This window comes from Siniperca chuatsi, linkage group LG6 (assembly GCF_020085105.1).
Source record: "Siniperca chuatsi isolate FFG_IHB_CAS linkage group LG6, ASM2008510v1, whole genome shotgun sequence".
Lineage (NCBI taxonomy): Eukaryota > Metazoa > Chordata > Actinopteri > Centrarchiformes > Sinipercidae > Siniperca > Siniperca chuatsi.
The window spans coordinates 21294477-21321504 of NC_058047.1; the positions used below are offsets into that span (position 1 = coordinate 21294477).

At 40.5% G+C, this 27028-nt stretch overlaps 1 protein-coding gene across 1 annotated transcript in view; it reads right to left on the minus strand.

Moving 5' to 3' along the window:
- Positions 1–849: 849 nt before the first annotated feature.
- Positions 850–27028, minus strand: part of yjefn3 (YjeF N-terminal domain containing 3) — a 39943-nt gene continuing 13764 nt past the window's right edge. Inside the window, exons 2-6 of the mRNA XM_044200147.1 lie at positions 13538–13646; positions 6427–6537; positions 2979–3092; positions 1932–2082; positions 850–1647 (exon numbers count right to left, since the gene is read on the minus strand). Of these exons, the coding sequence (XP_044056082.1) occupies positions 1451–1647; positions 1932–2082; positions 2979–3092; positions 6427–6537; positions 13538–13646 (682 nt within the window). The 3' untranslated portion in view covers positions 850–1450. The remainder of the gene's footprint in view (positions 1648–1931; positions 2083–2978; positions 3093–6426; positions 6538–13537; positions 13647–27028) is intronic.

Here is a 27028-nt window from a genome sequence, read left to right on the forward strand (position 1 = left end):
TCATTACCAAATCAAATCCAGCTGGGAACCAATAAACAGAAGTAACAGTGTGTGCTCATCTAAGAAGCATAACACTAATTGCATGTGATGTGCATGTAACACAGCTAAGTGGCCTAGTGATTAGTGACTCAAGGGCCTATGTGCTGAAGTGTCCTTGATAATATTGTTTAGAGCTTTCCATGTATGGTAATTTGCATGATATCAGCTAAAATAATGTGAGAGAAATCTGTGTTTCTTTACCTGCCTTAATTTAGTTTTCTGGCCACATGGGGGCCATGGAAAAAGCTGAAAACATAACTAGCACCTAATAACGGTGTTGTTGAACATGTAAGCAAAAAGTTACCTATTTACACATTCTAAAGACACTGAGCAACATTAGCATTCATTTGGAGTTTTGTTTTTGTACACTTTGTGAATGTAAGTCCAATATTCATTCTCCTTTTAGCTCTGTTTTGTTCTCCACCAACCCCTGAGAAAAATATCTGGTATTTTAGTTGCTAAATGCTCCACTATGTTCACCATCTAGTCAGTATCTTCAGTCAACTGTTAGCTGTTCATTGCTGAGCAGGTTGTGTACAGTGGGTTTATTGTACCTTTTTTCAGGAAACAGCTGGACAAATGGTTGCTGAGAGCAGAGTTGTGGGCCAGAAAACCAAAACAATTATCCAAAACAGGCTAAAAGGCTCCATGGAAACTGCAGAGTTGGTCTGTAATTCCTGGTGGATTTGTCACAACGAGCGTCATTTACATTACATGTAGTCATTTTACAGTCATTATTCGTTGTTGATATAAAATATACTGATCAGTGCAGCTTTAAGTGAAGGAAAACAAAACACCAGAAACTAAAGCCTCCTTTAAAAGGAATGTTTTTATTGGACAACAAGGACTGTCTGGGCCTTTTGTAACAGCTAATGAAGTAACTGAAACAAAAGTAATGCAGAAGTGCAGGCTGACCAAACAAACCAAAAACACATAAACAGAAAATTCTAAATTGCCAACCTACACTAACTCATCTCAGCAGCACACTTCATTAGAAAGTTAAACATAAGAGTATCAGAACATGAACATTAAAAAAGTTTTGAAGAAGAAAAAAAAACATTCCAGTGGCATCATAGAAAATTCATCTTTCTTTGCTGACTGTGGAAAAAGACATTTCTGTCTTTTGCAAAGTAATCAGAAAATAGTGTAATGCTACAGCTTTTACAAGTAGACTGACACTTAAACTCCTCATGCCATTCCTTAAAAAGACATGACTCAAACCAGTTGCTAAATATTATCCTTCTACTGTAGCTCAACAGCACATTTGGCTAAGGTGTAGCCTGATCTTCACAACTGAGATGTTAACATTAAATCACATTAACAATCTATAAAATTCAAAACAAAAGAATAGATTAACCATACGTTCTTGAAAATGAGGAGTGGCCACACTGGCTCTTGTGTGTCCCATGTGTTACAATTCTATGAGACAGTCTGTGCCAGGGTAATCTGGGAGGTTAAGCTCGTATTTTTTCTGGATGTCATAGGGCAGGAAGCGTCCGGCCAAGAAATGCTTCCCCGAGAAACTCATGGCGCACTTCTTTGGTGCTGTAAGGGAGATGAGAACTTCTGGGTTAATCCCATCCTGACTTGGTTCTTCTACGTCCCAACCTGAGGAAGACAGACAGGAGGGAGAGAAAAAGAGGCATTTAAGGAGAGGTAGGATTGTAATAATTTTCTGCCTGTTGTGCTAACATTCAGCAGGTAGTGTATTCGGGGTATGATGAGCTCATACTGAATTCACTGTAGCATAAGATTTATCCTCCATGTGTGCCTCCAGACTTGGAAAACTCCTGCCTGGAGCCAAGGCTCCAAGGGAGCTGCCTGGAGGCCTATTTATCATGTTGTGTTTCTGAACCTCCAGCCTGATACCTACAGTCTGTATGTACACTTACCTGAGGGCACATCCACACTAGCAATAGGGGTCTTGATTTGCTTCAGGGTGACCAGAATACCAGAGTAAGGCTCCTTAATGTTGGCACAGTCTGCCTCTGGGCCCAGCATGGCATCAATCACTAGGTTGTAGGCATCGTTTATGAGCTGCACCTGAACAGAACAGACCTCAGTATGAATCAATGAAGAGTTATCTTCCTGTACACGATTCACCTAAATGAGTGGTTCCCAAACTGGGGGTGGAGACCCCTCCAATGGTTCATAACATGAATTTGAGTTGTTGCAAGATGAATAACAGTATAGGAAAGCAAATCAAACAATCTGAAATGGTGTGACAAGGGTTCACAAGTAGACATTTCAGTCTCATTCAAAAGGGTCACAAACCAAAAAGGTGGTCTTCAATGATCTACTCTGATGCCACAATTTAAAGCAATAGTTTATTTGCTCTCTTGCCAAGGGTTAGATGAGAGGATTGATACCACTCTCATATCTGTCCGTTCAAGCTACAGCCAGCAGCCGATTAGCTTAACTTAGCATAAAGAATGGAAACAGGTAGGAACAGCTAGCCTAACAAAAAACAAAACAAAATACCGCCACCTCTAAAGCTCACTAATTAACATGTTGTATTGTATCAGTTGCCAGGCAACCAGTGGAGACTCCAGGAAGTTACTGGTCCCGGTCAAGAAATAGTCCAGCACATAACCTCCCTTAAAACGGAAAATTGGGGGTTTTACTCTATTTTTTGTATGGATTAAACAAATGACATATTACATGGTAATTAGTGAGTTTTAGAGGTGCTGGTAGGTGAAATTTGTTACCTTTGGACAGAGCCAGGGTAGCTGTTTCCCTCTCTTTCCACTCTTTATGCTAAGTTAAGCTAGACAGCCGTTGGATCCAGCTACATAGTTTACTGTACAGACGTGAGAGTGGTATCAGACTTCTCATCTAAATCTTTTAATCAAAGCAATTTTCACTGTTTAATTTTACAGCTAGCAACAACACCAGTGAAGCTCTTATAAAATGTGTTATGCTATAAAAATGTTGCTGACCTCTGTGGGGAGGTAGGAGAGGAAAGGGATGTCCATCTTCTCACACTGAACTGTAAAGTCCTGGTGTAGACTTTGAGAGGAGCGTTTAGGATGGTAGATGGTGGGCTCATATTCCTGTGTGAGATGAAGCAAAAGAGAAAAATAACAGAGAAAATGTTACATAATATTGACACAATAGCCTGAAGTTTCAGCCAATAAAGACATGGTTCATCAATATACATTTGGCAAGTGAAAATACTGATGACCAGCGATCAGAAGATGTGGTTTTACGGCCTGCTTCCTGAATGAATACTTCCCTTATAAACTGGAAGCTGAAAGGAGTAGAAATCCAGACACCCGCAGTCTGAAAGGTCTATGATGCTCAGCAGGAAGCACCTGTGATCCGTGACCTTCACATGGTCCCAAAGATAAATCTCAAAACCTAGGAACCACTGTCAGTACTGTGAGTCTCTGTGTGCTTGTTTGCATGTTTGATCATGTAAAAAGTCTTTTTCTCAAAACATAGTCCTTGATAAGTATCTACATAACTACCTTCAAAGGTTCACCCAAACATTTTCTCACTTATCCCTAATGGTATCAAGCCATGCACATTGGTTTTGTTTTATTTTCTCAGGCTTTGAGATATACATCCGTATATACATCCGTATATCTCAATACAATGGAGGTGAAAAGAAGTTCGTTTGTAGTGCTCCCAGCATTTAAAAGTTACAGTCAAAAAAATCAACAGTAAGATCTATCCATAACAATGCGCCATTAGTCTGGATATTCCACAGAACACAATGCCGACAGGTTTCTTTAGGACTATTTTTTCATTAGAAAGTAAGTCCAAAGAAATATGTTAGCATTTAGCTAAGCTCAAAGCTCAAAGCCTAAGTACAGCCTCACAGAACCAGTATGTCTGTAGACTATAGTGTTGTTTAATACTGTCAGCACCACAAACAAAGTTCTATTCACCCTTATTGTATTGGAACAGAGGCAGAAATCTCAGAGGATATCTCAAAATAATAACAAATAAACCAAAACTATCTGCAACATAAATGTACCTCTTGATGTCATGCCATTCATCTCTTTCATCTCTGATTTAAAATAGATTGCATATTGTGTCTTCTGGCCAGTGAATCCCACCTGAATCTTTAGCTGCTCAAGCCCAGGACCCGTTTCACAGACATCACATGAAGGAATAAATACATAAATAAATAGAAAGAGTTCTTTCAAATGTGGCTGAGCTGAGGCTGCCCTACAAAGGAAGTGATCTGTCAGGTCAGACAGACTGCTGCCTCCTTAGGGATCCTAAACCAATCAAACTGCCACAGCCACCCATCACCTGACGTCAACTCCAGTCTGATCTCCACAGAGCACAGAACGAGCAACCGAGCTAAATACAATCCACTGTGTGTGTGTTCCCCTCAGGGTTAGTCAGTGACCCCAGCATGCCCTTGACCTCATCAGCAGTTACACCATAAACCATGTGAAACTAAGGAAGAGCTCAAAATGACTGTCAGAGTCATTGAGCATGAACAGAAATGAGTCGTGAGACAGAAACAAGCAGAGGGTACAGACAAGGTCTTTTTCCAGTTAATGCTCACATCTAACAGGGTTACACTTCCTCTCTCTGAGGGTCTGATGGTGTTGTGTAGTATTTTGTTTTTATATACATCCCATAGGAATGACTAAAGTCTTTAACAGGTGAAAAACTCACATTTCGACATGCAAATGCACAAAAGATGTGTCAAAATATTCATTGTTGCACCTATACCTATGTGCTCGAGTCTGTATGAAAGATTTTTTTTAATTATATATGATTTAAATACTTTCTTTGCTGTAGTAAAAATATTTGCATTTTGTTAATGACAATTGTAATGTGACTGAAATGTGAACTTTCCATGCAATGATTGTCTATAGAGCACAATGTGGTGAGCCAAACATAACATCATGTCCACTTGTTTTGATATGAACAATACACCGGAACTAATGTGCATAGGACTTGTTTTTTATTCTCATCCAACATTAGCTTTGATGTTGGGTCTTCCGGTATGCAGCATTTTGTTTTTCCCCATACCTAGCAGTGGAAATAATCAAAGATGCACGACAGACTCAAACACAACCTGCTTTTGTGAACACGGATGTCTTGCACTGACGTGAGAAGCAAGTTGGCCTGTTTGCCTGCAGCTGATCAGTCATTTCTATGCTCTGTCTAATCACATTCACAGCTCTGCATCAGGGGCTCAAGGCTGTGCGTGTGTGTGTGTGTGTGTTAAAGTGTGTCTCACGTGTATGCTTGCATGTCTTCCTGCTGACAGGGATCACATCGCACCATGAAAAACATACACTCTTAAACCAGGAGAACGATTCACAGGCCAAAGTAAGTAGTCAAGTTTCTCAAGTTAGAGCAAACTCAGACAAGTGTGGTCCCAATCGGCCTACTGTAGAGTCCCTTTGAAAATAATAATACTGAAACTTCATTTATATAGCACATTTTAAGATGCATTAAAATGTTTCACAATATTTGACGAGTACACAGGAAAAGACTGAAGCAGAAGGCAAAAACATTAGAAAGAAAGTGACAAAAAAAGAGATAAAGTTGCACACAAAAGATACATTTAAAAGAGGGAATCAATGCCTAATTGTTTTTATGAAGAAGCTCCTTATTCATTTCTGGAATGCCAGGGTAAAATGTATGTCCCTCTGAGCTGACCTTTGACCTTGGCCTTAAGAGGGAAAAAGACAGAGAGTGGGAGGCGAGGGAAGCGAGAGAGACTCCACAGAGAGCCATCAGGCTGCTTAAACAGAGTCCATCTAACATGGTTTTAATCAGAACTATCAATGCACTGTAAATCTAGTGTGTCAGACACATGTGGTAAAGTATATAGATGCATTCCATTCTAAACCAAAGATCCCAAAAACACATATCCAACATTTCCCTTGCAATAAAGTCATAGACTGGGGCAGGACTACAGCACCGAGTACTGAAATCAACTGTGCTGTCGAAAAAGAAACTCTTTCAGCTCAAGTCATGATCTGTGATTTTGGAGTGTGAGAGGATGAATCCTGCCTCAAAAAACAATTAGTCTTGGAATGTCAGTCAGTATGTCGATGAAGGGCAGACATCATGGTTATGACATCATATTGTGGCTGCCGAGCATAAGACGCCGATGGCTTTAACAAGAGTAACAATAGCATGATATCATGACTGTCTGCGTGCCCTTGCAGGGAGGGTAATGGGATAACTGCTTCGAGCCGTTTACAGGAGCTGAAGTAAAATTCTGTAAAGTGCAGGGGGCCAGGATCCTATTGTGATATCATCTAAATGACTCAGTACCAGACTGTGTTTTACAACAGATCATTTATCGTGTTGTTGAATATAATAGGGATTTACTCTGCTGAAAAGTTGTTTTCATGCACTGTATTGTTGGCTACCCTTCCGCACATTGTGCAGTAGTTTACTTACAAATATGCGCAGGTGTCGGGCACACACCAGACCAATGGAGCCATTTTGATCTGGACCACAGATCACCAGCACTGTTGGCTGCTTCTTTGCTAGAGAGCTGAGAGGGTAGGCCTGGTGAAGAAACAGAATAAGAGGTAGGCAGTTAGAAACAGGAGCTGATGACTGAGGGAAAGGAAAAGCATGAGACACATGTACAGAAGAGATGTACAGAAGAGAAAATAGAAGGGGTTATTGATAGAGAACAATAGTGGGACAAAAGCAAGAGAAAGAAAGATGCTCATCAGTATTCAATATTTATTTCTTATTCAGTGCAGGTCATCCGATCTGTGCCTCTGCCTCTCCATTACACTCAGAGGTCCTGACTGCAGCATGCCAGGCATGCCTGACGAGGGTGGAAATGGCACGAGAAATGGTCCAATCTCATTAAAATAACCCTGGCAGCAGTGGAAAAAAATACCAGTGTCCGCGCCATGGGATGCTTCCGTATATATAACACACTTTCCGTCTCGGTCCCGGCTGAGGCGGGATGCTGGCATCTTCCTTGTTTACTGGCCCCACATTCCCTTGTAAATCGCCCTTCACCTTCTTAATCGAGACAAGTATTCACCTGTGGAACTGTCAACCTGAGTGGCTAATCTTCCATCTCCAACACCTAAACAGAAGTGCTGTGTGTGTGTGTGTGTGTGTGTGTATACACACGGTCATGATCATTACTGAAAGCCCCAAAGGTGTCTGCCTTCATTTTCCACAAATTCTTCAAAGTGCAGAACTCCTTGCCACATTATGGATTGTTAGCTCATGCTTTTAGGGTTTTTTCGTTCATTTAAACTGAGAGTTTCTACTCTATTACATTATACAAGAATGATTGTTCATCATTGTAAAGGTCACAGCATAATTTCAGAAACTAGAAGAAGAACTTGAACTGAGGGAAACAGTTTATGCAGACTTCTGGAAATCCTGTTCAATTAGAACCCAATAAATGTGTGTCAGAACACAAGGCATAAGACCAGTTAGCCCAGTTTTATCACCACTATAACTAGTCTATGACTGCAGTTCACAGTAATGCTTTAAATTACAGCCCGCAAATTACAGTGCAAGTATTTTGTAATTATGGGGCACATATAAAGGAATTACAGGCTAACGTATTAATAGAACAAAAGAACAAAACAAGAAGTCTTAAAATAAAGGGGTAACAATTTTGTATTTTTCGGGAACTAAATTATTAATGATGTAACTATTTTTATATGCAATTACTTTACATATATATGGGGTACAGTGATGTATGGGCAATCCGACAAATATAAGGTGGATGGCCTTTAAATCTATACCTGTAATTTTCCCTATCCACTGTAATAGGCTAGCTGCACCTTTTGTTTTGTCTTCTTATAAGCACATAACTGTATCCAATAATGAATTTATGAACTCCTCATAACAACAAAAAATAATCCTGGGCTTTATTTTATTGGCTTTGTTTATGTTTTCTCATGACTTCATCACTGTACCCTGTATCCTGTAATACAAAAAGGTAGTTAAACCATAATTTACAAGTTCTTACCCCTTTATTACAAGACTTTTGGTCCCCCGTAAATGTTTTATTGTGCCCCATAATTATTTTTAATTATTATAAAAGAGCACAATGCTTACGTTATAATTACACTATAATTTGCAGGCTGCTATTTAAAGTGTTGTGTAAATCAAATTAAGACTCTTGTCCATGATTTGGTTGTTAAAAAAATATGAAATCATACATTGTTGATCCTTGGCCTCCAAATCTTGGAGATGAGCTTGAAATAGGCCAAAATTCTGCCACTGCACATAAAATCCATTTGCTTCCACTTCCACTCATGTAGTCAGTACAGGAGAATAGGCCATTCTCCTGTACTGACTCCACATTGTATAATTGGATATAACAAGACTCAGAGTGCATTAACGAGCGAAGAATCCAGGAGAAGAGACAGCAGCCGTTACCTCCATCATAACGGCTCAGCTGAGAAATCATCACACAGGCTCAATGAGATGTGATGTGATGAGAGTGTTTTATGAGGAAAGAGGAGCAGGGAGTGACTGAGTGGAAAAGAGATGCAGAAAGTAGAGAGTGAAAGTGGACGACAGTAAATCAGGACAGTGTTTTTAATTTTCATATCTAATGAGACAGAAGCTCTTAGTGAGTTTCACACTGCGTAACCTGATGTTAATGACACATCACTCTGAGGTAATTTACAGTGGCACCCTCTGTGGATGTGCATATATGTGTGTGTGTGTGTGTGTGTGTGTGTGTGTGTGTGTGTGTGTGTGTGTGTGTGTGTGTGTGTGTGTGTGTGGCTTAATGTCAAACTTTCTGTGCTGACTTGCTCCCCAGAGGGAAATGCTAACTGTAATTACTGCAACCAGCTATTAAAGACTAATCGTCTCTGATAGTGCTGTCCCCTGCTGTGAACCCATAAAGGTGTTACTAGACTAAAATAAAATATCTATAGATTAAAGGAGCAGAGGGGTAGACTTAAAGCTGCACAAATCAATATGTTTAATGCTAACAAGGGTTCAAATGACTATGTGTATTGTGAAAGGGGTCACTTCTAGTTATGAACCCACAGAGAATGATCAGTTCCTGACAGATGTATGGGCCGTGTTTTAGTTTATTTTGGATCATTGTTTTGGTTTTCAGGCCCGCAACCATGTTTCCAACTGCAGCAGGCAGCTATTTTCCTCTGATGAACTCACTATATACTACTTGCTTAATGCCAAATGGCAGACAGACTGAATTAAGTAACTAGCTGGTGAAGACAGTGTAGCCTTTTTCTAGGTAAAGTTGTTTTTGTTAGGAGTTGATGGGAAATAGTCAAATAATTGTCAAATAGACAATTGTTTGCTAACACGTTAGCCATAACAACTTTATAAGGTGATAGATAATATGTCAGTGTTCACTTACAAAAACTTACATCAGAAGGTTTAATGACCTTTTCTCTAAATGCTGAGGACCGTCGGGAGGATCATTGATATCAATACTGGAGCCATTTCAAGCTGCTGGAGAAACCATTAGAGCCACACACTGCTGAAGGTAAGCAGCTATAAAGGGAGCAGGCCAGATCAATTCAGGCAGCACTCTGATGTGTTTTGAAGCATTTGTCTCATCTCACTTGGAACAGCAGCTTGATTCAATCTAACACATATCTATCCTAACTAGTCATTTATTCTGATATTGAGCTTTCAAATGGATCACTGAATAAGTGAAAGCAATTAGCAAAAGAGGAGATGGTGAGCATTTCTAATAGGTTTCTGTCTGTTGTGTTGTTGTTGAAAGTGCTCTTTTGTTTGTCTGTTTTCCAATGAAAAAAGAGGGATTTCAAATGCACTGAATTTTGTAGGTACTTTAACTATCATATTAAAATCGTATTACACACACACAAAAAAAAGGCCACAGCCAAAACATACTAAAGTCGTATGGATTTTTAGCCGATAGTGATGACAGCTTCACTTCTTTCTTATATTAAGTTAAATGTCTTGATACAAGTCTATGATATTCTTTATTCCACAATAATGTCATTTGTTTCAATAAAACTCTTAAACAGTTCAAACTGCGTTGGCAACAAATTACATGTCATCACATAATTGTTTTAAAAATACAAGGTTTTATGACTCATAATAAACCTGTTCAAATGTTTTCCAGTGTTTGAGATATTTATGATATGTTTGATGTGTAGGAGGTTTCTACAAGTGCAGACAGGTGGTTTGTTGCATCTGTTCAGCAGGTTTGTGATCTGGTTGCATCTTTTTATCTGTTCTTTTGTAGAACTTTTCACATTTTCTTAGTTTGCTGTGGACATGACATTTAAAGCCTACAGCAAAGTTTTCCACATGCAGTGTCCATAGAAAAGAGTTTGTAATTTTGCAATGACTTTTATAATTAACAAACTCTTTTAGGAAGTCAGCTTTAGGAAGGGCCCAGATTAAGAAAGGTTAGAGTTCAGGGTCTTGTGAAAAGCACTGCTAGGACCCCCATCACTCTCACACACACTCTCTCTCTCACACACACTAAATATATGGCTGTCTTGATTGTAATAATGTCTCCAAGGGGATACCTCTTTGAAATAAATGTTAAAGGCACATGTTCTCTCACCTCAAATCAACCTGAAACACACACTGATTCTGAGAAAACATGATCAGGGTCCTAAAAACACAAATACACTCACTATGCAGAAAAACTTTAATATTTGTACTAGAAGATCAAACTTAAGTCCAGGGGCTCCTGTAAACTCTAGACTAATTTATTGCTGTGTGGTAACAAAAACGTCTTCTGTCTCCACTCAGGTGTTGAAAAGCGTCAGACTGATACAGAAACACACACACACACACACACACACACACACACACACACAGTCTGGACCTGGTGGCTGCGGCTGCTGCTGTTGGAACAGTAAAGGGATTACTTACAGAAAACCTATAATCTGTCTGGCAACCAAAGGTGTAGGTGTGTGTGTGTGTGTGTGTGTGTGACTGAGCACATGCTTGTTTGTGTGGTAAACTTGGAAGCCAACAGCAGTAGGCCAGAAGTGAAATCAGTGAAATCAGACCGTCTGCGTCGCTTTCTACTGTAATTTTCCTTAAATAGCTGTGATGTCATGTAAGCAGTAACGTGCTGCAGGCAGCTGTGGGCAGCAGCGATCCACAGCGTCCTGGCCATGTTTGTCTAGTAAGGCTATGCTGTTGGGGCTGCTGGTGGAGAGACAGGCATGGGGCCAGCGGTGGATGATGATAATAGGGGGGAAGTGGATGTGGTGGGTTTAATCACACACACAAAGTCTCTACTTCTGACTGATGCTGCCACTCTGCCTGTCTCAGCTTTTACTTGTATCTTTTTTCTTTCTCATGTCCCCCGTTTTCCATTTCACTTTCTTTAAACTGTTGCTGTTGCGTGTGTCTGTTTCTCACCCCCCAAGAATGTAATAGCTTTATTAGGTTAAACAATATATAGTTGTGTTACCAAAACCTTCATGATTATAAATAAGAATTCCTATAAAATCAAACCAATTAAAAGCATAAAATCAGCTCCAAGCGTGAATGCAATAATGACTACTCACTAAAACAAACACTAGTTAAACCTACATTAATTGATTTTTTTTTTTTTTTGGCCTGTAAACACAACATTGATTTATTATATAAAGTTGATATGATGCACATATTACCAAACAGTTGCTTATTTACACATCGAGCAGACACAGAGCAACACTGTCATTCATTTGTCGTCGTTTTTTCCCATCTGATTAATGCAAGTCCAATATTCATTCTCCTTTTAGCTCTGTTTTTGGTCTCTACCAACTCCCGAGGGAAATATCTGGCTCTTTAGCTGCTAAATGCTCCACTATGTTCACCAGCTACTTGCTAACTGTGTCTGTCTGTCGTTTGCTGCTGGCCAGGTAGTGTTCAGTCGGTTTTTAGAGCTTTTTTCCCAGAAAACTTTCTCCTGTGTCCACTGGAAATGAGTTTGGTGAGAGCAGTGAGACTGAACCAGTGAAAGGAAAAACACTAAAACGTATAATTAGCACCCAGATCTGCAGCTCTCCTCTTATGCATTGTTTAACGGTCCAGCTCACAACTTTACTTTTGGTTCACTCTCACCGCTCTCATAGCATAATTTTTGGTCACAGCAGGCAGCTGTTTTCAGTCTTTGTCTCTTTCCTTCTTTTTCTCTTCATCCCTCCTTCTGAAAGCAATGCAAGGTTTCATGTGTCTTGTAGCTCATACTCTTATTCATCACTGCCTGTTGAAGAGCCCACTGAGGAAACCAGTGTGGTGTTAAACCAAGCCAGTGGTTTGGTCAAACGGAACCACATGTGTTCCCAACAGCCCTCTACGGACACACACACACACAAACACACACTCAGCTTGACACGATCCAGATCACAGAGAAGAGGAGCTGTGGTTCTGGACCAGAGTGGTTGAGGAGCGCTGCCACAGAGTGAGCTCAGGTGTTCTGCCCCGAGGTGAGCCGCTTAAATGCTTGGAAGTAAATGTCACAGAAAGTTAGAACATTTCCTCCACATAACAATCAAACATTTTGTATGGAAGTTCATGCAAATTAGGAAAGTGTAAGTAGCAGCAGCTGTGACCTTTTGCCCTCTTGTACAATCGAACAGTCACACCAGGAGTTTTGTGCTGATTACTGAGGCTCAGAGTGACAGAATGTGCAGCGGCTTTTCTAAAATATTGGGATGAAATTTGTGACCTTCAGAAATGGTTTGCCGAGTGATACACAGTGTCGCTAGTAAACAGATTTGCACAGGAGTGGGTTGGTTGAGGCCACAGTTTGACTTTATTTGACATTAGCTTGTAACAGTGGTTCTGAGTTGGATACCTTTATGCAGAAAAGGACAGTAATTGTAAAAAATAAATTGCATGACTTCCTTTGATTTGACCATTTTTCCAAAAGCAATTTGTTGGATCACAATCTCTCTCAAAGAAAGGGGTTGATTGAATTTGCGTTAATCCTTACAGCTACGACATTAGTGAAAGGACTGATAAAAAAGAAAGCAATTATTAAATGTTTGTAGAGTTAAACTGTGCTATTTCATTGCAATACAAAGACAGAGCAGAAGAGAAAATAAAACTCTTCAATTCATGGAAAACGTGTCAAAATATATGCAACATAAAAATAGAATTGCTGTTTTTACAGTACAGATAGTAAGAACACTGCTAAACACACACTAAAATGCAGATCCAATACATGCACATCACAGTAAATGGCAACCACTGTTCAGTGTTTGGTGCCACTGGTTTAATGGTCCAAAGAAAAGAGCTTTGGAAGCATAACAGCACATTCAAGCAAAGGGCCATTTCACAATAAAAACAAAAACTCACTGGAATGATCATGGTCATTTGTCAGCTGTTATTTATAGCAATAGTATGCATGACCACACAAGTGTGGAGGGTTGGATGGATGGATATGGATGGATGGGGATTAAGAATGAATTAAAAACAAGGAAAAGAGCTGTGCTGTATTCTGCTTCATATTTACAGTAAAGTAGGGATATCAAGCAAGAAAGAAATAAGAAAGATAGAAATAAAGACATACAGACTAACAACAAAGTAGATGGAAAATAGAAGGCGTGCAGACCTTAGTGATGGCGAGGGCGCATGCTTGTCCCCAAATCTCTATCAGCTGCTGTTGTCCAAACCTGTAGTCCCTCAGCAGCTCTGTCTCGATAGCTGCCACCTCCCCTTTACTGTCAGACACAGAACAACATATGGCTAATAAGAGAGGTATCATGTTTGTTCATTATCATCATCATCAATAAAAACATCATCAGAATAATTGTAAGTGGAGCTGTTCAGGGAGAAAATCATGTCTCACTGGTGTGAGAAATACTCTGAGCCGCATTAAAAGGCTTCACACATAAATCATATTTTAGCCCACCAGCAGAAATACTCTAAATTTAAAGTATTAAAATGTCATTTCTGCCTGAATGTACTATACTAATGCAGTGCTGACAGCAGACCAACACTACAAGATGCAGCAGGCATTTACAAGGTAACATTTGGTTTTTACAAGACACAGAAATTACACATAACTGAGTAGTTGTATAAACAACACAGTGACCCATAATACACTAAAAAGGTATTTACAACACAGCTAAATTGGTCTGCTTACATGCATACATGCTTAAGCGGTTGTCACATGTCTGCTTAAGCAGCAAGGGCTATGAGCCTTGGATAGGTTTTCAAGACTTTCTACATGTCAAGGTCTGCTCATAACAAACCTTTACAGCTTCTGGGAAGCACGGTCATGAAACTCAAAACAGAACATGTGAACTGACCTGTGGCCTTTAGGGTTAGCGTACATGTGCCAGGTTGTGCCTGTGTTAACACAACCTGATGTGGATGTGTTTTCTGCATTAGTTATTTTATTTGTAATCTAATGTTCACATATATATATTCTGAAGTGATTGCCTCTTTCTCTATGCATGGTGACAGTGTGACTAATGCTGCACGGAGGTGTGTGTGTTAGGACAGCACAGCAGTGGGCAGGTGACATGGCCACAGCCACAGTGCTGTCACCTGTTATTAAGAGTATGAAAAGCCGGAAAAGGCCAAGTGAAAATCATAAAAGTCTGCCTTCTTCATTTGGGAACTGATTCTGTAAAGTCAAATACATTCCTTTTACTCTACAGACACCTGGTGGCCCTCCTCAGTACTGCAGCTCAATACGAAAGCCTGGAAGATAAAATAATTACTTTTGATTCACTTACAATTACTTATCATTACGAAATAATTAAGACTGGGTGTCTTAGTTTGTTTTCCAATTTGCTTTAAAACCTCTCAGAGAGATTTGAGAAAACTCTACAACAGAAGGAATAATGCAGCACCTGGATGAGGATTAAAGATATTTGTATCTACCCTATTAAAAATCGTTTATCAGACTATTGTAGGCCAACAAGAGCAGATGAGAGAAGGATCGATACACATAATCAATATTGTGCTCAGGGTCACTCTACTCTGCTTCAAATGTCTGCCTCTCAGAAGAGACTTGAGCCCCCTCTTGTGAGTGCAAGTATATTTGTGTATGGGTGCTTTTCTTTAGGTTACATTATTTGTGCTTTTTCTTTTTACATCATGTGTCGATATAAAAAAAACAGCAAATATAACACACTAGACACTGACATCTACTGTATATGCAACCACCACATACAATGGAATTTGTAATAGACATTGAGACATGCATACTGATGAAATGAGCGCCCACATAAAGGAACATTTTTGGAATATTTAAATACTTAATCATCATTTTTACCAGTCTTTTATGTAATAATAATGCTGTATTATCACAATTGTTCTCTTCAGCTCTATGTGTGTGTGTGTGTGTGTGTGTGTGTGTGTGTGTGTGTGTGTGTATGAGAGAGAGTCTGTGTATGAATCTGTGGAAAAAGGTGCACACATGCATTTATTGTGTCATCCATCTCTATTCTCTGTGGTGACAGTGTGACTAATGCTTAGCCTGCTTGTGTTCCTTTTAGGGTCTTTTAAGACAGCAGTGAGTGTGTGTTTGTGTGTGTGTGTGTGTGTGTGTGTGTGTGTGTGTGTGTGTGTGTGTGTGTGTGTGTGTTTGTGTGTCAGCAAGGCAGTGTATCCAAGTGGGGCTTCTGGCATTTACCTGTGCCAGTGGAGCGGTAGCAGCTGTCACCCACGGCTCACCTCAGGGATGTTTCCTGAGTCACTGTGACAAGTTGATCTTTGGAAAGTTCACCTCAGTCCATAGGGCTCGCTCTGTCTTCGCATCACCCGGAAGCCCAGTTTTACAGTTTTTACTGAATTGATTCTACATGAAGCTATTTTATCTGTTGCCTTTAAAACAAGGGAAATCCAGTTTGTGTCAAAATCCCAAATCTGTGGTGTTGCTGTTGAGTTGGTGGGAAACTGAGCTCAGGACTGATACCATCACACTAACAGTGCTGCTGCTGAACAGGCAATTGATCTTTGAAATTACTGACAGAACAAAGTGCTGTGGGTGTACAGCTTTCAAGGGAGCAGCACACAGTGTTCAGGACAGACTGAAGACAGATGGCTGTTTCATGCCACATACTGCATGTCTTTTCAGTTACCAGCTCTTATTGTGCTTATTATGATTCTTAATCAAGCATTTATTTACCTGAACTACTGAAGTACATTGGGAAAATGTAACCTATGTAAAAAGTCATTTTTGCATTTAAATGTGCAAGGGCCTTGCTGAAAGCTTCAACAGCAAATTGCCTCTAAAGGAAAGCAGGTATGCAAATATAACGCTGCCCTTGATTAAAAAAAATACATGTACGTGTGTGTGTGCGAGCATGAGTAGTGCAGCGACAGAAAAAGAAGGGCCATATGATTATTAGCTTCTGTTGCACATGTAGCCACATCCATGCAGCAGCCAGCAGCCTCTCCCCAGTGGGAGAGTTGATTTCCTCATGCTGCGTGTGATGTGCCCCTGCTGTGAGTCACCTTCATTGCAGCGCTGCTCAACTGTGATCACAACCTGCTTAATGAGCCTGTTTACCTTACACATGAGATACGGTAAAATGAAACTGTAATGGTCCCTGTGGGGACACTGCAGTAGCAAATAACTGGGAGCGTATACAGAAAAGATTTTTAAAAAATTAAATAATAATGGAGAAAGCTGGGGGTCATAAAAATATTATATTATGATATAAAATGTAAATTTCAACACATTAATAAATTACCATGTGTGGATGAAAGTGTGACGCACTCACAAAGTATACTAATATGAGCAATACAAGTCCTTCATCATCAGTTCTCATTGCTTCTACACTAGTATGTTTTTTGAAAGAGATAACTCTAAATAGTTTAGAGGTACATACTGTATGTGACTCATATGCAGAAAATATGGCAACATACAGTGGGTGAACACAAAAACAGCTGTGTAATGCAATCCAATGCAACAGCCCTGCAACAGATATAGTGAAGTTAAAGTGGTGCACAAACATGCTAAATGTATCCTGTAATGCTCAAAAACAATGTGTTTCTGTATATAGCCTGCAGCTGTGAAGCATCCTTGTATCATATGAGCGATGAATACTCCACTGAATATCAGAAGGGCTTCTGTTTTTCAAGAAAGACTGAAATAGCCACATTTCCCACCCCCTCCCTCTCAGTTTGCCTAATTTCCACCTTTCCAGTGTGATTTGCTGGTGAGATAAGGACTGTGATTAAAATAACTGAAAGTGAAAGATTGTCGTCGACATCTTTCCAACCTCCCATTGAATTTATGTGTGTGTGGGGGGGACATTATCTGTCAAACAGACAGATAATGTCTGCTTTGTTTTACAAAAATACCAAAGAACTCTCACATAAAAGATTAAGAGCATATAAACATGGCATTTTAACTAAAGAAAACCCATATTGCTAAGAACTAGCTTAACACACTGGCGGTGTCTACTGCTCATCACACTTGAAAATGACTTCCAGTTATGTTTTTAGCTACGCTAGCAGCATGCAAAGCGGAGCAAATGTTAGCTAACATGCTAAACTAAGGTGGTGAACATATTGATGTTATACCTGATAAATGCATGTTGGCATTGTCACTGTGAGCATGTTAGCATGCTAATGTTAACATTAGCTCATAGCACCACTGCATGCGTCCCTTTCTAACATAAATCAAAACTTCACAAATGTTTCAAATTCATATTTATTGTAATGCACATTTAAGTGCAATAATTCTCATGAACAATGTAATTAAAACTCTTATATTCTCATTGCGTTTTTCACAGTTAAAATTTTCACAGTATTGGTGTAAGACTTTTTTTTCATCTCAGTGTCGAATGTTCTCTTCAGCACCAGTGCAACCTCATTAAAAGAGATCGTACAGCCCGGCTGCTACCTGCTCCAGATTTACTGTTGTGTAATTAACTAAGCTGTCCCCACTAGTAGAAGGCCATGTGCATGAGGGGAACTGTTCTGATCTATTAAAGAGCAGGTAATAATAATTTAGATTCCTGCCTTGGAGAGGGCAGAGAGAATAAAAACGCAGTGTTCATTAGGTTCTCAGCCCTCTTCTCTATCTGCCTGTCCTCTCTCAAATTATCTGTCCACCTCCCGCTCTAACACTCAACAGTTAATTATACTTCAGGCCTTTTAAACATAAATAAAGTACCACAATAAATAACATGTTGAAGGAAACCACTCTTTCTATGTGTGTTTCTGTCCTCTTTACAGTACTAATCTGTGACATTTCCATGCATATTTTGTTGCAGTCTTAGAACACAGGGATGATTCATCTTTCATCTTAGAAAAAAAATCCTCCATCAATGATGTGTTTTCATTTTCGATGAAGAGACAAAGAACAACAAGGAAAAACTTCTTCAACATGAAATCTAAGGAAACCGATGTCTCAGGACTGTAAGCATAAATTTTTAATCTAACCTCTCATTGAAAAACACTTACTGCATATATTGTTTGTCACCAAATATGTCACAAATATATACAAAAAAGTACATATACTGTATATATGTAAAGTGTAAGATAAACTGGGACTGTTGCTGTATGGAGACTGCCCAGTTTCAATGAACTGCAAATAAGCGGGGAGGTTCTGTCTTTTCATTTGTTTTCCTCGATTTTTTTCCAAGTCAGTTGTATTAATATGCTTGTGCCGCTCTGTGTGAATGGTGTAAAAACTAATCAAAATCACAAATGTACACAAAAAACAATCCCTCATATAACCATGATAAATATCAAAAGAAGCTTCTACATCATGATGCAGAAATAGCATGGCCAAGCTATTTGCCTGTGCATCACATTCTGTGGTACAAAAGTGCGGCAAGAGACTGCAATATTCTTCACTCGGCTTTTTCCTCCATTCAATCACCCACCTCACTTGTGCTTTCCCTCCACTGCCCCGTCCTCTGATCTCCAACTTCACTGATCTCGCCTTATCATTCACCCCAGTTTACCCTTCTCCATGTTCTTTCTCTATCGTCCTCTGCCACGCTTGCCCTCCTATTCCGCCACCCTCTGTGTCTCCCTATCACAGCTGCTCTGATGAAGGTTTGCACTTCACTGAACCAGAAGGGCGGCAGATGGAGGGGTGACAACAAGATACACGCACAGAGACAGAAAAAAGAGATCCAGAGAGCACATGAGAGATGACTCACCCCAGTTGATTTAATCTGTTGTGCGTGTTTTTCTTTCTTTTTTTTTAAACACAGGTTTTTGACCTGAGGAATGCCTTTAGATGAAAACTGCCGAAGTTAAATGTAGCTTTATACTACTATATAAGGAGAGAGGTGAGGCTGTGGACCTATCATTACTCATTTTAAGCCCCACATTCATCATTACCCTGAAGATAATCTCATTATAGACACTCAGCCTTGTTCCAGCTAAAAGGGTTTGGTCATGATTTTGGCATCATGCTGATGGACAGCAATGCTTATGTCCTACAAAGCCTTATAGCTTGTACTATGTTGCTGAAGGATGGCTCCCCTGCCATTATACAGAGATCATCAGTGGGCTTTCCCAGGTGTGTATGTGTGCATCTAATTTAACATTTGTTATCTCAGGACACCTTTCATCATCAGTCACACGTCCTGGAGTGTGCCTCCAGGAAGTCCTGCAGCATCCAGCTAAGAGACGATTTAAAGGGGAAAAGTCGAGGGGGGAGGGAAATAGAGAAATGCAGTATGGTTCAGATCCAAATTGTTTCAGGTTTAGAGAACAGAGATCTATCTTTGGTGGTAAAAATGAGAATGAAATTGAAAATGACTTAAAAGGGCAACAATGGGAATTCTCGCAGAGAGTGACGCATCAGAGGAGGATTTTCTGAAAAGAAATGCGTGAAATAGCTTCAAAAGAAAAACAATGCAATAACTCAAACAAAACAAGAATCAGGTCGTTACATAATCATATCTCAAATGAGAAAAGAGTGCCCTACTGTATATGACATTATGTCTGAATGTATGAGTGTGTAGGTGGGTAGTGTTTACCGAGACAATTTGAGTATATAGCATATGCAGTTTGGGGGATGTGTTTTTTAAAGCACCTGGCTAGATGTGCAGCATCAACATTTTCAAAAAGAAGTTACTACAATCCTGGAATAATTAGTATGATCACACCACAGCTAAAACACGAGCGAGCATGATTCATTATGAGGTGTTTACGGTGTCTGACTGCACTAAAATTTGCATTTGTAGATTGCTGGAAGCATAAAAATACGTATTATGTTTCCCTCTGCATAATTCGATGATGGGCAGGAAGATCAGGTGCCACAGCAGTGGGAGTGTCTCATAAACAGCCTCAGCTGGCAGACAGGAGCTGGCCTTGTGCCTCCATATGGTCCCATTCTAACTGCCCAGCGTGAGGCCCTTCATGCTGCTCAATTCTTATCAAATCAGCATGGCATGATTCACTTTGTTTCAGATCTCCTTGGGCAATAATTTAGGACTGGCTGTATGTAGTGTGTGTGTGTGTGTAAGTGTGTGTGTGTGTGTGTGTGTGTGTGTGTGTGTGAGTGAGAGACACACAAAGTCACATCCATACTCCTGTAGCATCATTCTTTCAAATCAGGCTTAATCAGTTTAGCCGTCCCCTCATGTTCCTAATATCCGGTACGAGGAGACAGACATTCTTTAGATAATCCCAATCAGTGGCTCCTGGATTTTGCTCTCATAACTCATTTTATTCCGCCCCGGCAGCCATGCTCCTGTAGACATATAAGAGATGAACATGGATCCTACTTTCCTAAAGCCACAGGTGTTGGCAAGCTCATTTCTGTGTTATAGGCCTACTTCCTGTGAGTGTCTGTTCTCGTGAGCCAAAAAGGTCCATCCATGAGTCAGGTCTACTTATCCCTCATGTTTAGCTGTCATGTGATCGGAAAAGGAGAAGGACTTTTATCTAGATGGAGGAGAACCCACCCACACCCACACACACACACACACACAGACACACACACACAGATGCATCAAAGCACATTAAGTACACAAGACAAAGACACACATGAGCGAGGGCACACCCACATGCCCACAGGTTACATCATCCCATGCCCCCCCAGCGGTCTTTAATCCTTTCACCTAGTTATCCAGAATATCAATGTATAACCTCTGCCTGTGCTTTAAACCCAGCTCCCTCAGTTTGAGGCCAGGAGCCATCAGCATCACAAATTACGAAATTCGTTTCCACTGAGGCAGGGTCTTGTCCTCCAGGCAGAGCAGAATGGCAAATGCAATTTATAAGGCCGCCGGCCAGGACATGAGAGACTGATGACCTATCTGTGTTACTAAGTGACCTGAAGTTTAATAACAACAATGTATCAGTTGCCCTGTGCTTTTGGAGGAACAGCTTGTCTCTGGAGAGATTTGGCCTCTTGGTCTCTAGCCCTGTTTAGACCTGCTTACCTCCTGTATATCCAGATACATCCATAATAAACCTGAGACTGACTGCATTCACACACAGCAGCATGATGAGAGCTTTCTTTTCTACTCAATATATAAATTCTATTATGTTTCTTTGCAGCCAGCAGATGATGGTTCAACTTATACAAGAAAAAGGTGACCTCATTTTCCTCCCTAGTGTGCACCTTATGAACAGCCCTGGTGCCATAGCAACAAAGTTCCCAGTGTCATGTGACTGCACATAAAGAGCATGCTAGAAAAAAAGAGTTCATTATGCCCCTTTATATCCAAGAAAATAATACTTGCATACAGTAGCTGACCCAAAATAAGTCAATTTTAGCATCCACCAGGTCAGCTTGCTTGCTCAATAAGTTAAATTGTAATTTAGGTGCACAGTTTAGTTTGGACTTTTCCTCAGTTTATGTAATTGACGTGTTAATTGAGAGTTTTACCTCACCTTTTTCACCTTACATCAACAGAGTGGTTGTATGCATCCACAATCATCTCTAAATGTGGTTGGGGTTTGGTTTGGTTGGACTCTCAATGAATTTTTGATGCATTCACATTTTTCCTGTCTGGCTGTGATCGATCGATCTGAGATGGATTTTAGTACCAGGTCTCAACAGGGCCATTGACTTCCCTCCTTCCTTTTAGTTCAATATTCCCCTTTTAAACCAATTTAACCCAATCTAACACCCAATTTCTCTGCACAGTGGCCATTGTCACAGCTAGCTCTATGTTGATCCACTGTGATACTTGTGGCCTCTTTTTCACCTGATCGTGACAAGTTTCAGAGGGAGGGCTCATGCTCTGTCTGCAGCACCACATACAGTGTACAGTGACATGGGCACAATCCCTCACTGGCTTCCCACCCACAAAAACTGCCAATTGTGTTTGCTGCAAAAAAAAATGAATGACTGCTACCAGAAAGTGAACCCTTGCACCCCTCCTTCTTTCGCTTTACATTTCCCCCACTATCTTTACTTAAAACTCAAAAGTAGGAACTGTGTCCATATTAGACAGTTTCATTTTAACCACTGAGCATAAACGCCTGATTCACAAACAGAAGACTGTCAGTTAACCTGCCCAAACCAACTGGACAAATGTTTTACATGGCATGAGCAAGGCACACAGAACAATTAATGTTGACAAACGCTAACAGATGTTAGCATGCTAATACAGTAAACACATAAGCCATGGTTAATCTTTCAGCTGGATTTGTGTAGCTGAGCGGCATCATGGTGTGGAGGAATCAGACCTTAACATGTAGTAATCATCATGAGTACTGGCTGTTGTTAATGAACAAAAATTGCATTTTTGTAACAGTAATTGTGTAAAGCATTCACAAGAATTGTGCAACAATGGGTCTTGAATTTTTGGAACACAGAGTGATGCAATACATACTCATATTGTTTAAAAAAATTTCCCGTTATCGCTTTGTGAGAAAGTGAAACGGCATAATAAGAACCACCGCCAACAGAAATACTGAGATACAAAGGCACAAGTCACACTAATAAAACCCTGCCATGAAGAGGACAAGCTTCCTTCTCTGCTGTATGTGGCTAAATAAATAATTTTCTCCCAGGCTGTAAACTAAGATCACAATGTTTTACTGTGGCAGCATGAGACACTGTTTAATCAGTGTCAGTGATCTGTCATTATGTGGCTAATGTTGACTGGGAAGTGACAGGGCCACTGAAACCAGATAGAAGTGAATAACATGATGTTTGCTGTATTTCAGGTCAGTGTGTAATCCCATGAGGCCTCTGTCTACAGCTTTTACACCCATTTGGCTCCAGATGTCACAGCTGGTTAGTTACAGTATACAGTGTAACAGAGTAGGAGGACAAATGTGGTGGAGGAAAGGATATAAAAAATAAGAGGACACAGAATACACATCACAAATGCATGTATATATCTACATACATACAGAACACACTGTAGGATATATTTGTCAATAACAGTAATCCTCACCAAGCTGCTTTAAAATATATATATATATATATATATATATATATAAATGTATTTAAAAATGTGCCGTGTAGCTGAAACATTCAATATCCTGCTGATTAGGCCAAAACCCTGGCTTCTCCAGGGAAGAACATTTTGAGGATTTTATCATCATTTTTAATGGAAGCCCTTGTAATGTATTAGTATTGCATATGAGGGTTTTGCATTTTTTTCTGTTTAACTGTTATCAGTCACTGCATAAGTGGGAGCTAGGGGTGGGATACAAAAAGAATCAGTTAGCAATTAGAAAGGATATATTCTGGTTATTTGAGTGTTCCTGCATCTGAGGATGTTGAAATGTTTAGTCATGCTGGTTATGTTGTTTTGCTATCATGTAGGTATGTGTTATACTGCACATAGGAACCACCAATTCTCTGAGGTGGCTGCTGGAGTGGCTGTTTGAAGGTCTGACAGCAAGAGCACCATCACTTTTATTCTTAGAGATTTAGACTTAGAAAGTCTGTTAGAAAGATCTGAAATAAACCACTTTAGAGCCAAGAGAGGATTCACTAGAATATTGTGATCGACCATATCAGAAGCAGAACTCAGCTCAATTTAAACCAGAACACCAGAATCAGCAGCAGTGAAGAGCTCATTAGTGTGACCCTTAGCAAACCAGTTTCAGTAGACTGTGACTCTGAGGTGTTGACTTATGGCCACATAAGTTATTTGTGGTTTTATTGCGACAGAAGTGGACATTTGATGTTGAGGACTACAGGTTCCAAATAAGGTGTTTACATTTACTGTACATGCAATGTTGTTTTGTACTGAGGCAAAAATAGAGAGCTAGGGGTGAGGTGGAGGTGTAATGAACCTGCAGGGCATGTCTGTTCCCTGTTCTCCCTCTCTGCATCTTATCCCCTGCCAGTTTCTCCCTCAGCAGGGCAGGTTCAGCTGTCCTTCAAATGAAGGACGCACAATCAAGCTCAAAAACATACAACAATAACATCTAAAAAAAAATACCTCAAATTATGGGCCCCCATATTGTGCATGTGCTGAAATGAGGGCCCTGCATCTGCCCTGCACAAGGGACAACTGTTAGACTGTTCTCCAGAGGCACACAAAAACATCTCAAAATGTTGGCTGGTGAGGAAGATGAACAGTTTGGTGTTCAGGGGTGCAGCGTGGGTGATGCTCAAGATGAAAACTTGGCAGGGTAATGTCATTCAGTTTTTTTCAGCAAGTGTCCCCTCCTGCTCGAACTTTTTATGGCTCTATTTCCAATATAAGGCAAGATAAGAGAATCTCCACGCAAAGCCAGGGGAGGACAAAAAAGAAAAAGATGCTTCTGCTGCTGGTGAAAACTCTACAAGGCTTTCTTTGAACTCCCTTTGCATAAATTGCTCACTCTCTTCCTACCTAATCATCCTGTGAGGGAGTGTGTTGAGGGTGTGTGTGTGTGTTTGTGTATTTGCCATATGTGAATGTGTGATCCAGTCCTATTTCTCCTGAGTCATTTATTTTTCACTGGGAAAACTATGGAGACTGTTTCATAAGAAAAAGGCAGGTGGGTCAACTGAAAAGTAATTAGATACAAAACACAAGAAGCACATAAACAGCCGAGAGCATATTAATGAGAAAGTACAGCCTCAAACCCACACTGCCACAGTCTCTCAGTGTCTCCCACCCTCATATTTGGCCACAAGCCTTCACACCAAGCGAGGTTTTGTTTTCTGACACAACTGCATCCCACAAGTCTGCACAAGAGCACCTGCACATGTACACACACACACACACACACAATGTGCAGGCTGTGTATAATTGATGAGCACAGCAGTGGGGGGAACCATGAGAGGGACCAGAGAGCCATCGCATCGAAACTGGCATTCGGCCGACCTTTCGCAGCTACGCTGGCATGTGTGCATGAATGCATGCATATGTGCGTGTGCGTGGGCGCATGTGTGGGTGTGTTTACGATGCTTGGGTAGCAGGTGGCGGGGAGAAATGTGTGAGAGGTGCGAAGAGACCAAGGGTGATGGTAGAGATGATGAAGAGAGTATTCTTCAGAGACGCTTTGAATAAAAACTATGATGATGATGATGATGAGAGAGTTGAAAATAAGGCTGAGGAGCGAGAGAGGAATACTCCAGTGAGTTGTCTCTAATGAGAGCAGAGCAGCCAGGCGTTACGATAAACCTGGACAAAACAGGAGAGACTGAACTCCAGCTTGAGAAGATAAGACTGTTGTGAGTCAACCACCCAAACATGAAACTTTCCTTGCAGTCAAGCGTCGTTTTACACAAGCAATTAGCCAGCCCCTGCGGCATGTTGTTGTGTTATTGACACACAGTCTCCTTACACATGTAACAGCCTCACAACTTCTGAAATGCATGTTAAATTCCAACTGCTGCTCAAACTTCCGCCCTTGGTGTCGTCCCTCATTGACAGAGGAGTTTGTCTGTTAAAGGTCCATGTGTGCAGCTATAACCGCGGGCTGCCAACGGCTTTTGCACTGACAGGCTTAGCTGTAATGTATGCACATGTGGCATTTCCCATACATTAGGAACAGAATGTCACACAAGCTGTGCAGCCTGGGGAGCCTGGCAGGGCTTCGCATTTGAGAATTGTTGGATTTCTGTGTGCATGCGCGTGTGCATGTCTGTGTCAGTCTTGGGGCAAACACATGGTGCGTATGCGAGCGTGTACTTGCGTGCGTATAGTCAATCTTCCTCACCTCCCTATAAAATGATTAGGAGGTGAAAAAGAGCAACAGCAGCAGGAGGAAAAGGAGGTGCAGATGTGTGAGCCGCACGCTGTGGAGGTGTGATGTGGAGGTGGAGCTGTCACGCAAAGCCTGCTTCTGTCACTGCTGCCTACACAAACACCTTCATCAGCTCAGTTTTAGTCCACCGGCTTGTATCAGTAAAGCCACCTGGCAGCTATTAGAGTTTGGCCATTAGTTTTTATTCATAGACTTTCATACATGTCACTACAGCATAGTACAAACATCTGCAGAGACTTAAAACTTGCATGAATTAGATCCACCACAGTGAACATCATGGCCGCTTTTACTGATGTCAAAGTTAAAATAGGCTAGATATAACATAGCCCCACCAACAAAACCTTTATCTCCTGCCAACGGGCACTACTGGTCAAGGCGATTATGCACAACAGCAGTATTTTTAATATTCTCATGCAAAACTAAATGGATGATCATTATTAAATCTCCTAAACTCTGGCTAAAATCATTACCTCGACATTGAGTGTGCCGTGGAGGGAAATTAAATTGACAGAGGAACTTTATTTAACTGTTACGCCTTCAAAAACTACCTCTTTTCTCCCTCCCTGTGAAATGTAAGTTTGAGGTAGTACAGCATTTGCAAATAAAAGCCACCAGACCACAAGGAAATCTGGACACACAACTAACAAATGACAGTTTGCAATTCTGCCTTTATCCACCAGCTGAATGACAATAAAGACCAAGTGTGGCGATAGATAATCAAAGGCCAAGACTTCGGACCTCATGCTCTTCAAATCACTAACGGATGCCAGGTTAAGGTACAACAATCATGTACAGAAAGTGCCACAAGAGTCTGCAGAGCTTGACTTGAATGACATGAAGTACACGTAAATTTCACTGGGCTCTGCCTGCCGGCTTGCTTATGGACCTATGGTTACAATAAGTGCGTCTCCATCCACCTGTTGTTATGTGCATTTTCATTTGCGCATAAAAAAAATGGAGTGGAAACAGAAACATTCGAAAAAAAAGTTGAAATATCACA